The sequence below is a fragment of the Hydra viridissima genome, unplaced genomic scaffold (genome assembly GCF_058129835.1).
Source record: "Hydra viridissima isolate aposymbiotic clone 2 unplaced genomic scaffold, HvirCarnegie_v1 scaffold_2, whole genome shotgun sequence".
In the NCBI taxonomy this organism is placed as follows: domain Eukaryota; kingdom Metazoa; phylum Cnidaria; class Hydrozoa; order Anthoathecata; family Hydridae; genus Hydra; species Hydra viridissima.
In genome coordinates, this window is record NW_028324301.1 from 4,662,954 (window position 1) to 4,676,208 (window position 13,255).

At 28.7% G+C, this 13,255-nt stretch overlaps 1 protein-coding gene across 3 annotated transcripts in view; it reads left to right on the plus strand.

Annotated features, from left to right (window-relative positions):
- Window positions 1-13,255, plus strand: part of LOC145193828 (uncharacterized) — a 31,207-nt gene that overhangs the window by 11,105 nt on the left and 6,847 nt on the right. Inside the window, exons 1-13 of one of the 3 annotated variants that reach the window (XM_090078619.1) lie at window positions 1,520-1,694; window positions 1,889-2,372; window positions 2,938-3,152; window positions 3,565-3,636; window positions 3,721-3,829; window positions 4,156-4,210; window positions 4,318-4,388; window positions 4,604-4,688; window positions 5,147-5,255; window positions 5,765-5,888; window positions 10,540-10,792; window positions 11,608-11,730; window positions 12,079-12,256. In XM_090078619.1, coding sequence (XP_089934745.1) covers window positions 1,942-2,372; window positions 2,938-3,152; window positions 3,565-3,636; window positions 3,721-3,829; window positions 4,156-4,210; window positions 4,318-4,388; window positions 4,604-4,688; window positions 5,147-5,255; window positions 5,765-5,888; window positions 10,540-10,792; window positions 11,608-11,730; window positions 12,079-12,256 — 1,825 coding nt within the window. In that variant the 5' untranslated portion in view covers window positions 1,520-1,694; window positions 1,889-1,941. Of the gene's footprint in view, window positions 1-1,519; window positions 1,695-1,888; window positions 2,373-2,937; window positions 3,153-3,564; window positions 3,637-3,720; window positions 3,830-4,155; window positions 4,211-4,317; window positions 4,389-4,603; window positions 4,689-5,146; window positions 5,256-5,764; window positions 5,889-10,539; window positions 10,793-11,607; window positions 11,731-12,078; window positions 12,257-13,255 lie in introns of those variants that run through there. The other 2 variants (XM_090078620.1, XM_090078621.1) reach the window with 2 other exon arrangements.

A 13,255-nucleotide genomic window follows, 5' to 3' on the forward strand; every position in this document is an offset into this window, starting at 1 on the left:
GTGTTTTCGTTATAATTAACTGTATATCATTTTTGAGAATTTCTGTGATTTATCACTCACAAAATAAATTCAAAGGAATATTGGCCCTAAGATGTGACCATTGGGAACATGGATTATGTATTAATGCTGGAAAATTTTTTTTTACGATTTTATTAAATAGATAGTATTCCATTTTACCTCTTGTATGTATTTTATATTACCATATCATTTTCTCTACTAATAAAACCATAACTTTTAGTAAATTTTAAATTTTGAGTTTTTTAGTTATTGTCATAATGGTCAAGAACCATTCCTAGGTTTGGTTATTGTGAACTTACCGGCATATTTAACGAAAACTGTGAAAAATGTCTTTCTTCAAGTACAAATTGAAACTTTTTATTTATGAAAAACAATTAGAGATCGGCTACAAGATTAAGGTGATGTAAAAAGTGGGTGGTCTTTGGAAAAGTGGAAGCAAGTAGTTATCACTGATGAAAAAAACTTTAAAGTAATGAATAAAAAAAGCAAAGTTCTTCTTAGAACATTTAAATTTAAAAAGTATGTACCTATACCTTTGTTTCACCAATGTGCAACAAAGGTTGCAATCGCTTTGTTACACCAATGTGTAGCATTTATTCAGGCCGTATCAACCAACACATCTATAAAGTCAAAACATGGATGAAAGAAAACAAAGCAGATTTATTACCCCGGCCAGCTAGATTGCCAGATTTCAATCCAATCAAATCTATTTGGGTTTGGATGGGCAAATACTCATTCAAGGTCCGAATAAGGTCCATAAATAGCCTAAGGCAAGAACTAGATACCGTTTGGGAAGAGTTCCAACCAAAATGTGCAACAAATTTGTTAAATCGATGCAAAAAAGGTATGTATCTTGCAAAAAGCACATTGGGGGGTGTTTTAAATATACTAATTTAGATGTTTATTTTTGTTGTACCGATTTTGATATATCGTAGTTTTTTTTATCGATAATTTTGTTATTATGTTTAATAACGCTTTTATAAACAATAATATACTTTAATATTTCATCCAAATGCAAGATTTGTTTAACAAAAATTTTTCTCACAAATAAAAAAAAAAAAGAGTTCAATATCTTATTTAGTTTCTATTTTATAATACTTTAAATAAGCTTTAAGCAACAAAATCTTTAATGCGCCTGTTTTTTTTTTTAAAGCGTTGTATACGTTAAATTATATGCAACTACTTAAGTCTAAATACATATCAAAAGTTTTGTAAAAAGAGTTCTTTATAGTTAATATATTTTTAAAACCTAGAAAAAGACAGTTTGAAGTATTTCTTATCGAACTTTAAAAATGTCTGGAGTGTAAAAAATTATATTTTAAGCCCAGCCTGTCGGACGAAAAACACGATGTCGCTGGTCAACAAATTCTTAAAGAAAAACACGTTTTTAACAAATTTTTAAAATTTAAAGAAAATGCTTACATATACTTAAGAATAGAATTACTTTTTAATCAATGAAAATTTGAAGCAAAATTACGGACCCCTCGTTACTTTATCCTCTGTATTTCTTAAGCTTTTTGAGGTTACGTAAGGCTCGGTTTCTTCAATTTTCTCTTTTTTGAAGTTTTATACACAAGTATGAGCCCATACCAGCAATTGACGTTCGATATCATCTTAGATACCTATGCATTATAATGGGTTAGCCTAAATGTGTCGGAATTTTGATTAATTTGAAGGTGCATAATTTTTAAGTATCTTAAGTTCCGACATTACACTACGGCTAACAGAATATATTCTATCTAACTTGACATAGATTAAATAAATTTGTTAGTTAATACTAATCAGATCCAGAATACACAGCTGAATACTTAGAATATTTTGTAATTTGTTCTCTCTTTTTTTTTAAATTTTTATAATTCTTTTTTGGTAGGTTTTTAGGTTAAAATATTGCATGGATAGTTACTTTTTGTAAACATAGAAAACATGAGAGAGTTACAGCCAGTTAAAAGCTCTGAAGTTATATCCTTCTCTTTGGCAACACAAGAATGTATGGACAACATTACACCGATTGAGCAAAACGAGAATTATTGTACTGCGCTTATTTCTGAGTCAGGAAAGTTTGTTTACTTAGCTAAAGGAGGATTATTAGAAATAATCAATCTGCCATCTGGGAAAAGAATATCAGCTTGCAATTTTAATTCCCTAAACTGCCAAAGAACTATAACTTGCTTCTCTTTTTATCAAAACAAATTACTTGTTGGTCTTAAATGTCAGTCCAACTCTTCAGGAATATTGTGTGTTTATGATCCTGGTGTATCTCGAGTCACAACAGCCATATCAATCCCATCTTCACCATCATCAGTTTGTGTTATTAAAGAAGGTGGAGGTGTTTTTGGAGATATATCTTTTTTAAGGTAACTATTTTAAATAATGAGATGTTACAAAGGTTCTTTTTTGACATTTCCCTAATCTGATTAGCTAAATGTATATTAATTTTAAAATATTAATTTAAAGAAATAGAAGCTAGTAAGTTGTTAGCAAGCTTGATAGAATAAAAAAATTCTTAACCCAGGTTAGAAACAATTGGTTTTGTGGTTTTATTTTTTCATTTTACACTAATTACTAGCACATGGAAAAACATGCAATTTGGTCAAATAATTTATCTTTTCAACATAAACTACCTATAAAGATATATATATATATATATATATATATATATATATATATATATATATATATATATATATATATATATATATATATATATATATATATATATATAAAGTTTTGTAGTATAATAGTTGATTGGGTTTTTTTAATCTATAAATCACATTAAACTATTCTCAGGGGTATTTGAAAAGATGTTTCTAAAAACTTCAATGCATCTATATATTTTAAATGACATCATATATTAAAATAAAACCAATGAATAAACATCAACAACAAAAAGATCTAAAATAGTTTTTTTTTTTTTACTAGTGTTTCACTAAAGTGTTTTTTTGGTGCAGCTGCTGTTGGAACAGTTGATGGCCATTTATATTTAACTGATTTGCGGTCAGATGAAACAGCAGAAATGTTTTCCATTGCAGCCCCAAGCTCAATACTAGTTATTGATCCTGCTGAGATTGGTAATATTGTTCAGCTTCGAGATAAAGCAAGAGTTGCAGAAAAACATTGTGCTATAGATTTGGCAGGTTAGAAATTAACAACTTTATTGTCAGTAATAATATCTAATAACTCTTTTCTTAAATATATGTTCTTTGTCCCAATCAATCTCTGAATTGTTAATTGCAAAAATGTTTTTGTAATTGTGGCAAAGTTTTGAAGATGAGTAAATTAATGTAAGCATTTTAGTCTAAAAGAGTTTCTATACTCTAAAAAAGTTTTTATATTTTAATATTTTCATGTTTCTGGATTAAAATATCCATTATGAAAATTTGAATTCTAATAAACAGCAGGTGATAATAACTTTAAATAAAATTATAATTTTAAACTATTACTATTGCAGTTAATTTTATTTAAAAACTGAAATCTATTTGTTTTTTATCATTTCTACATATGATTCATTTATTTTATTTTGTAATTCATAGTTTGTATTTTCTTTAGCTTCCATGTGTTCTCATAAAACCTTTAAATATGTATCACCATCTGGAAAAATACTTAAAGTTATCTCATCAGGTTTGTTATAGTTATTTACTACTATTATATTGAATAGTTACTTCTTGAGCATTGTAACAGTGAGCATTTTTTGGATTCTTTTAGAGGACTCTGGAGTGACTGCCTTAGAGTTTGTAAAACAAGGGATACAGTTAATTGTTGGGTTTAGCTTTGGCTGTTTTCAAGTTTGGTCATTGGAACATTTACAACTGCTGTTAGTTTTTTTTTTTGTTTTTTTTGTTTTAAATGTTTAAAATATTTGAAAAGGAGAAATTGATTTATAAAAAAATTTTAAAGCTGTACACTTTTGGAATGATCTGAATGTTATGATGTTTGATAAACTTATGTTATACAAATAGTGTCCTTTATTTTAAATCAGAAGAAAAATTCCCAATAAGTAGTAAATATAAAGTTTAATATATTTTTTCATCTTAGATGTATTTTCAAATTAAGGAAGATATTCTATATTATAGCATACTACATCATGTCATGGCATAATTTAAGTATTACCCAAAAATAAACTTGTTTTATACTTTTCAGGTTCAGCAGTGATATTGGATTAAATTTGTCACCTGTTACTCATCTTGTTACACAGGTTGTTTGTTTTTTTAAGTTTTCTTAATGATTTTTCATTCAGTTTTACATTTTTCCAAATTTTTTTTTTTTGTTGTTGTTGTTGCTAATTTTGTTTTTATATTTAAGGAGCCAGACGATGACCCGAGACATTGTTTTTATTTATGGGTTGGTAGAAGTCCAGTTCAATCACAAATAAGGTTTAAGTCTTTTTAGGAGTTTTGAATTTAAATGTATTTTGTAACATGCAACAAAAATTTGTTAATTTTTACAAAATACATTTAAATTTTTGTTCAGCTTTTCTTGATTTGTCAAAAATGAAATGAAAATGATTATTGAAATAAAAATGATAGCTTTTATTTAGTTCTTACTTTATATTTTTCTTAAAATATACAATTTAAAATTTTTCAATAAGCATCACATCACCCACATCTCTGGAACTATTTCAAATGCTCTATGAAAAAAAGGAAACAAAAAAAAACTATGGAGTTATCTATAAGGTACTTTTTAGCTTTTATTTTAGATATTGAGCTTTATTTAGGCTTTATTTAAATGATGTTTAATGGTTAACACTCAGTTTTTAAGAAACAAATATTTTTATGTATATCTAATTAAGATGTAAATCTGATTTTCCACGTATCTTAATCCTGTAAATTATATGAAGTATAATTTACAGAATTAAGATACGTGGAAAACGATTAACAATGATACTAAGCAGTATTGCTTATTGGCAAAAATTTCTATGTGAGCTTGTGCAGTTTTATGCTAATATATAATATCAATTTTACAATATTAATATTTTAGAAATGGAAAAATTTGTTTGAAATAAGTTTTTTTTATTGTGAAGCAATTAAATTTTATTTGTTTTATTGACTTTCTTTTGTATTGGTAGCAGGGTGGTATATATTTAGTTATAAATGCAATTTAATTTACAATTATTTATAATATACTTATTTAGAATCTTGAGTGTGTGATGACTCGATTTGAACACAAGTTGACATCAGATGTTCATCATCTTGTTGACTCCCGGACACCAGGAAGTCGTATAATTACATTAAAATCTCTAGGTAAGATTATAATTATTAGCTTGCATAATGAAATCAAAAAACCAAAAAGTCAAAAAATTACAAAAAGTTTGTAGAAAATTATTTAAACTTTAAATGAATTTAATAAAAAAATAAAACCAAGGTACATAAATATTTCTTGCAGAAAAATTTAGTAAAATATAAAAATCTTTAAAGATATTTAGAAAATGTCACATAAGATGCCTAATTGCTTATTGGTAGATTTATTTAATAGTTATGCTTATAGTTGGTACTTAATACTAAATAATAAATGTTGTTTGTTTATTTTTGATTTAAGAATATTTTAAAATAGACAAATGTAAAAGTTAAAATATATATTAAAATGTATATTAGTATATTTTAAAATGTTGATAAATCTTTGAGAAATATTTCTTAAATTCTTTGCAGAAAAATTTCTATAACTTTCTAAAAATACTTTGCAAAAAAACTTCTATAAATGCTACAATTCTTAACAAACTCTTTATTTATAATTAGTATTCTATTCATATTAGAGGGAGACTTATCATTATGCTACGTTTTGTGGGAAGCTCCGACTGCTGATGGCGCATTATCTTGTCATCTTGGTGTGTTTGATATTAATCGTTGGTATCAAAAGCAACTTCCTTCTTCTATACGGTAAGAAGTCTTATTTAATATTCTGCTTTTGTTATATGCGATCACAAAAACAGAAGTTTTTAAATCATATGAGATAAAAAGAAAAAAATTAGAATATTGCTATCTAGAAATGAAATGGTAAATAACAGAAATTGACTTTGTTTTATACTTTTATAATGTCTAAATAGGTAAAGATTAGTCATAATAAATCAAGAACTTTCAGCTCTATTTTAAATGTGAATCCTTACATGTAACAGTTGCTTTTGGAAGGTTGATTGTCTTGATAGTTTGAGTGGCAGGAAGAGACTTTATGACTACTTTCAAATATTTTTTTAACATTGCAGTTTATCTAACTAAGATTCTTCTTTAGCCTAAAATCTGATTCAGTTTACTGGATATTTGTATTTCATAAAGTGTAGGAGCTATGAACATATACTCTATCAAGCTTAGAAAACATTGATATGAAGGTTGATATAAGCAATTCTATAGTTTTCAATTTGATTTCTGTGAATCTAAGATTTTCTACCAAAAAAGCTTTTTTTAACTACTGAAGATATAAAGCACTGTACAAGAAGTGGGGCAAATTCTATGGCCTAACATTAAAAAAAAAAATATTTTAAGGTAAATAAATTGTAAAATATTTATTTGTATCATATGATACATCATGCAGTAGTGGAACTTTATGAAGAAATTATAGACTAATGTTTGTTGTTAAACAGTGTTTATCTTGGAATATGAGCTTGATAGTTATATACACTCAATAAAGATATCATTATAAATAAAAAATTTAATGATGGAAAGCTTTAAAACAGTTGCGGTCCTTGTTAATACACAGCGCAGTTTCACACTTTTCACAAAATGAATATGTCAAGGCAGAGCACTTGTCATATTTGCAACAAGCCCGCTTTTCATTCAATATGTGCCAATGACCAACTTGATCAAACCGAATCGCTTCATGGGGAATGGCAATTTTTGGACGACACGAGGCCTGATGTCAGCAAGTGATGGACGACCTGCTTTTTGTTTAAGTGACACCTTGTACATAGACAACAAATCTGTTACCGCCAATTTGAATCTGACAAGTGGAGTTGACAGATTACGCTTCTGCCACAGAATCTAGGCATTGATTATGGACATATCAAGCAAGTGGAAAAGATCCGATGATACTACTTTTTTGACCAAATCTTGTTCCTGTAATAGCTAAGTAGGGAATCTAGCAAGTCAACTCCGGCCATGTGCTTGTTGTAGATTGTGACGATTTCCAGACAGGAAATGTTAATATGCCACATCTTTTCTTGAAAATCTTTTAACCTTAATTGAAGGTTCACTTCCAATAAAATTGAACAGCAAGGTTACAACTTTGTTATCAAACCAGGAAACTACTGATACATCAACTCCGTCAACCTTGGCAACATGTTTAGTAAATGTTCCGCGACCCCTTTGCTTCATTTCCTTATCTGACAAGACTGGGCAATTTCCAACACGGTTCCTACGTGCAGTTCCCACCATTTGAATTCCCCTCTTGAACATATAAACATTCAAACCAATACTGTTGAACCAATTGTCAACAAACAATTTATGATTGACGTCATCAGAACAAAACATTAAATCCCCATTTGTGCAGTTTTTTAGGGTTGTATTGTTTGATTGAATGTCTCCCTTTGAATGGAACAATCTGCTCATCAACCACCAAACTTTCTTCAATTGGAATACTGTTCAGCTGTTCATTTATTTTGTTTATAAGAGGACATATCTTGAAAAGTTTATCGTCTTTGTCAGCAGCGCTGTTATCAGCAAAATGAATAATGCTTTTCAATTTTTCAAAGCGGTTGATGGGCATTTTATTAGCTACATGAGAAATTCCAATGGAAGATGACCAATAATCTCTTATGCTAGGGAGTTTGACAATGGACATGTACAAAGTGCATGCAACAAAACTAATTATGTCTTCCTCTTTTACAGCAACTGGTTTTTCAGGATTGGTTTGCATGGAATACAATGTTGTCTGATATGCAATCTCTTGAAAAAGTTCTTTTGGAAAATAACGATAAAAGTATGACAGTTCTGAACCAAGACAATCCAATAACTCATCCATTTTTTGTTCATAGTTAGCTTTAAATTTGTGGTCTTCTTGTTTATTTTGAAGGTTTCAGCTTTCCACAATGGTTGAGAGTTCTTTGCATGCTTTTTTCAATTTATATTAGCCTTATTGGTAGATGGCACCACTGTTGCATATTGTTTTTGACCAGCGCCACAATTTGTTCTTCTCAAGATTGAAAGAGGCTGAGTGTTATTACTGTCATCATTTTCATCACTGCTATCAACATCCTTACTGGAAGAAGAAATTGGCAAAAATAATTCACAATCAGTTATATCTTCCTCATCGCTGGAATCTCCATCTGAGGAGTGGAGATCTGGGTTGTCATCAACAAGTTTGATCAAGACAGGCGCCTCCACCCTGTGGATACCAGAAGGCTTTCTCCCATAGAAAGAAGTTGGATTGATTGCTAAAGATTAGAAGAAACAATACAATGGTTTTATAACAAAAGAAATAAAAATAAAACAAAAATAAAAAATTACAAATTTTTTTCCTTAGATGCATAATGTATCATTTCTGATACAGTTAAAAAAAGAGTTATGAAAAAGAGATATGACAGTTCATAAAAATAAGTAAACAAATACACAAGAGGGCTAACAATATGTATAAGAAACTTTGGAAATTTTTTTTAGTTTATGATTAAAAGGAATCTTGCTCAACAAAGCAATGTACATACAAGAATTAGTTGAATTGCTGCCGGATACCGTTTTGATAACACAAGGATTAAAATTTAAAGTGAAAGTTACAAAAACAATCTAAGTGCGGTGGCCACACTCACCTAAATATAGTAGGCTTAAAATAATCCCATTTTCCATTAAAAATCTCAGCGCATTCATCCAGAGATACACAATTTATAAACTGTATCATATATGATACAGTATGCAGAAAGGGGTAATATCAAAAATATAACATCAAAAGTATCAAAAATTTAGTATAAAGTTAACATCAAATTAGTATAAAAGTTAATATAAAAGATATCAAAAAGTTTTTTAATATCAGAAAGGTCTTTGAAGCTCTGTACAAAATTCCAATTCTATTCATGAAATCTTTATTTCCTTTAATGGTCAACTGAGCAGCAATATCAATTTCAAATGATCATCTTTTTTTCTGAGGCCTGAGTCCTTTCTTTCTTTAAGATGTACAAAGCACTTTTAAACCAAATACCATAATGCATTTTAGTTCTCCAGCTGTGATAGGGTCTTTTTTAGACAATGCTGAAGTTTTGCAAGAGTCTCAGAACATCTTAGCTTAGTTTTAAAACAAATACAAAAAAACACCTCTCAACTTAATAATTTTCTCATTAAAATATTTCATTTAAGAGATGTTACATTCATAATATTTATTATACATTATGAGTTCACTTCTTTGTCAGCATCCAACAAGTTTTCTGAATGATTTGTGAGGTTACTTGCATAGTACTTTTTTCTTCTAATTCTACTATAAAATATCTGGTATTTTTATAACCCTCAGTTGAGACTAGATAAAATAAGATCTCAATAGAAGAAAAGTCAAATGCTTTAGAAAAAGAATAAACATTTGATGTTTTTTTATTCTTGGAATCAAGGCCTTTTTTACTTATTGATCTTGATGTGTAAATTGTACACTTCCAAGTCTACGCTGAAGTACAAATAAAAAATAAATTCTTTTACGTATGATATATCACTAATTTCACTCAGATTTCTTACTTTTTAATATTAACCCAAACAGGCTTCATAACAAATCGATTGCCAGCTGTTGCATAGTTTTGTCTAAATATATATAAGCACTTTGTATATAAAATCTTGTTTTCCAAACTCAAGATTTTTTCACTAAAATTGTAAGGCCATTTTGTCAATTTTATCATATGCACAATTACCCATCTAAACAATTTATTTATTAAGCTATTTATAAGTTCCAAAGAATATTTATTATACTTGCAACATCAGCAGCAATACAAAGAACTGTTTGTACAATGAAAAACATTAGTTTAGAATCTCTTTCTACAGAATCAAGGCACAAGAGCTGTTCGATAATATCTGTTTTAAAAATGTAGTAAAAAGTTCAGCCATAGCAGTTAATAAATGAACTAGTATCACAGTTGCAAGGAATATAAATGTAACTCTTTACAATATATTTGCTTATAAGTTGGGTCTGCTGAAAAGAGATGATTCCAAAGACCATGACATTGGTTGGAAACTCTGTTTGTATGACTTTGGGTACATCCTTGCGGTACATAGCAATCTAATGGTTGTTCTGGTTGTTATTTTTTTGGTTCTGGCAGAAATTCTTTTCATCAGAGAAGAACCAGATCATACATGACTGCAAGGGGTACTTAAACTTGTTAAGCAGTTTAACAGAGTTCTTTAGCTGCTTTTCTTTAATCTTTTCAGTTAGCAGATGGCCTTTTCTCATCTTGTATGACTTATACCTCTGCCACACAGAGGTATAAGTCATACAAGATGAGAAAAAAAAAAGATTTCTTGTGCAAGCTGCAAACAGTGTGTTTGAATATGATTGTTAAATACTACATGCACCTCTCATTTATCTGGTTCTATCTTTTTATTTGATTTTTATCTTGTCTCAATTTTATTTTAGGCAAGCAATGTATGGACGTATGGAACCACTTTGTCCATTTTTTATATTTTATTCCATGACAGATGTGGCAGAAAAGTTTCTTCCTGTTGGTTTAGTGGATATTTTTATTGATGGATGCAGTTGGAATAACTTTCGTTCTGTGGCTGGACCACAAAGTGAACAGTTTTATTGGCCTTCATCATCTTCATTTAAAGCAGTTTGTGTATCTGAAACTGGCTGCATTTTTGCTGAAATGCTTGGTACACAGAGGCAGGTTTGTCATTTATACTTGAAAATGTTCTCCAATTTATCTTTTAAATTAACATTTGGTTATAACAGGCAAGTGTTTATCTTGAAAACACTTTCTGTTACTAAAACTTTTGTTAAACTCTTGCAAACTTTTTTTTTTAAAAAAACCTTTTTGTTTGAAGCATAAATTGTTAGTATTTTAATAATGTAAAATAATCAGCTTATTGTAAAAATACTGAAAGTAAAAATGATAAAATGATATACATAAAGTAATTAACTATTCCTAACCCTTTCACCGCCAGTGAGCAGATTTTATTGAAAATGATATATTTCTAGAACAACCCAGATATCAGTCGCCATTACATTTATCCAATCAGCCATATTCTCTCAATGTCCAATTCATTTCATCCACAATTTTATCTATCAATATCGAATCAAGAAAGTATTCAATGTAATCAAGAGGTTCCCAGTCATTAATACCATTATTCAGAATCATAAGTCAACATATCATCAGCATAAAAATTATCAATATCGTTTTTCCCCTCCATTCTTCACGATAAAATATCAAGTTTTTGAATTTTTTGAAAAAAATATCCGCAATTTCAATTCACTATAAATTTTTATTTGCACACATATAACGTAAAAGACTTAATATGCAGCAAACTACTTTCTTATGCCATTAAAATGATATCAAGCATGGTTACTTTAATCCAGTTTATTGATGAAAAAATTCGACCAAACTGCTGTCTTCTATTGGAGACACCGGTATTAAAAAGGTTAAATTTATTTTTTCTAAAATCTAGTTTTATCTAATAATTATATGTTTAAAATTTGCTATAGATATTGGCTGATATTCATCAAATGGGGACAGATACTTTTTTGGAATCACAAGAGTTAATTCAATCATGCTGGATCAGTGGCTTATTGAGTAACTTTGATATTAGAAGACCAGACAATGATAAGGTAACAATAACTGCTTTGTTAATTTGCTCATGACTTTCAATCAACACTATAAATTTTGAGATTTGAAGCATGCTACAGATCAAATGGCTTTGTTTTCACCTATAATTCATAACTGTGGTAGTTCAAAAGCAAAGTAGTAATTAAAAAATAACTTTATTTCAAATCTCCATACAATTTTTTAATGATGATTAGGTTATGCAGTAAGCATTCAATTTTTTGAATAAATTTTTCAGCTCTATCACATTTTTCTCTTCATCAGTGTTGTTTGAAGTTTAATAACAAGTGGTTTTTAAGATTTTTTAACTTTTTTTTTTTTTTCACAGTTTGTAAATAAACTTTTATGTCTAGCGTAATACAGAAGCACTACTTACCTTGTGTTTGGAACATGGAGATATGAGTTTTATTACAAGTTGTGTGAAGAAATGGTCTTATGGAAGTGTTACACACACTGGCTACAGTATAAAACTTATATATGACTGGGCATGGAACCAAGTTGTACAGCATAAAAAAGATTTAGATGAACTCCGTAAGAAAAATATTATGAAGTTTAATAAAGTTGTATGGTGTTACTTTTACTTAGTTTTATTTATCTAACTATAATTTTCCTAAACATTATTTAAAGTTATTATTTTAAAATAATTGAGCAATTTTTTATAAACTATGTTCCAAACCGTTTTAGTTCCTATTCAATTGAGTAATTTTTAGTAGCACCAGAGTTAAGATCTGCTTAGTACTTAGTTTTATAGTTCAAAGAAAATCAGAGTTGCTGTTATTACATATACATAACAGTCAAAAAGAAGTGACTACCTCTATTTAAATTTTTGGCTTTCTAACTTTGAAAATAGCTGCTTGATATGGTACAATGTTGCTAGTGCTACTTGTTGATTTAAATTGCTTTGTTAATTTTTATAGTAGTATTTTCTGAAACAAGAGTTTGTAATATCATTAACTGATTTAACTGATGTTACATACTCCTGTTTAAAAAAAAGCACAGGTCAACCTTGTGTTATTAATTGCATTAAACATTAGAAGACAGGAGAGTTAGAATCATTAGAAGATAGAAGAACCCAGGGTTGTTACAAAACTTTCAAGAGTTAATCTAAGAAAAACACAGATCACAGATCATATGCAAAAAAAATACCAATCCACTGTGGTGTTCGAGTTGTGAAAAATGTGTGAGGTTATACTGGATTGAAAGTCATCCTTCCAAGAGACCATTAAACAAAAAGAGTTTTATCACATAAATCAAGAAAGCCTGGAAAAAGATAAATATTTATAAATATTTTGGCTTAGGAACTCCACGCTGATATTTTTTTTTCAGGATGTTCTTAATGCAAAAGACCTGCCCAATTAATAACTGGTGTAATTTAATTCATTATTTAAAGATATCTATGCTGTAATGTTGGTTGCATCACTATGTGAAGTTTCTGTTAAATTTTTATAAAACATAAGGTGGTCTCATCTTTTTAACCATCAAAATTTCCTAAAACTGAAACTTCTTTTTTGTCATTTGTCAATTCATTTT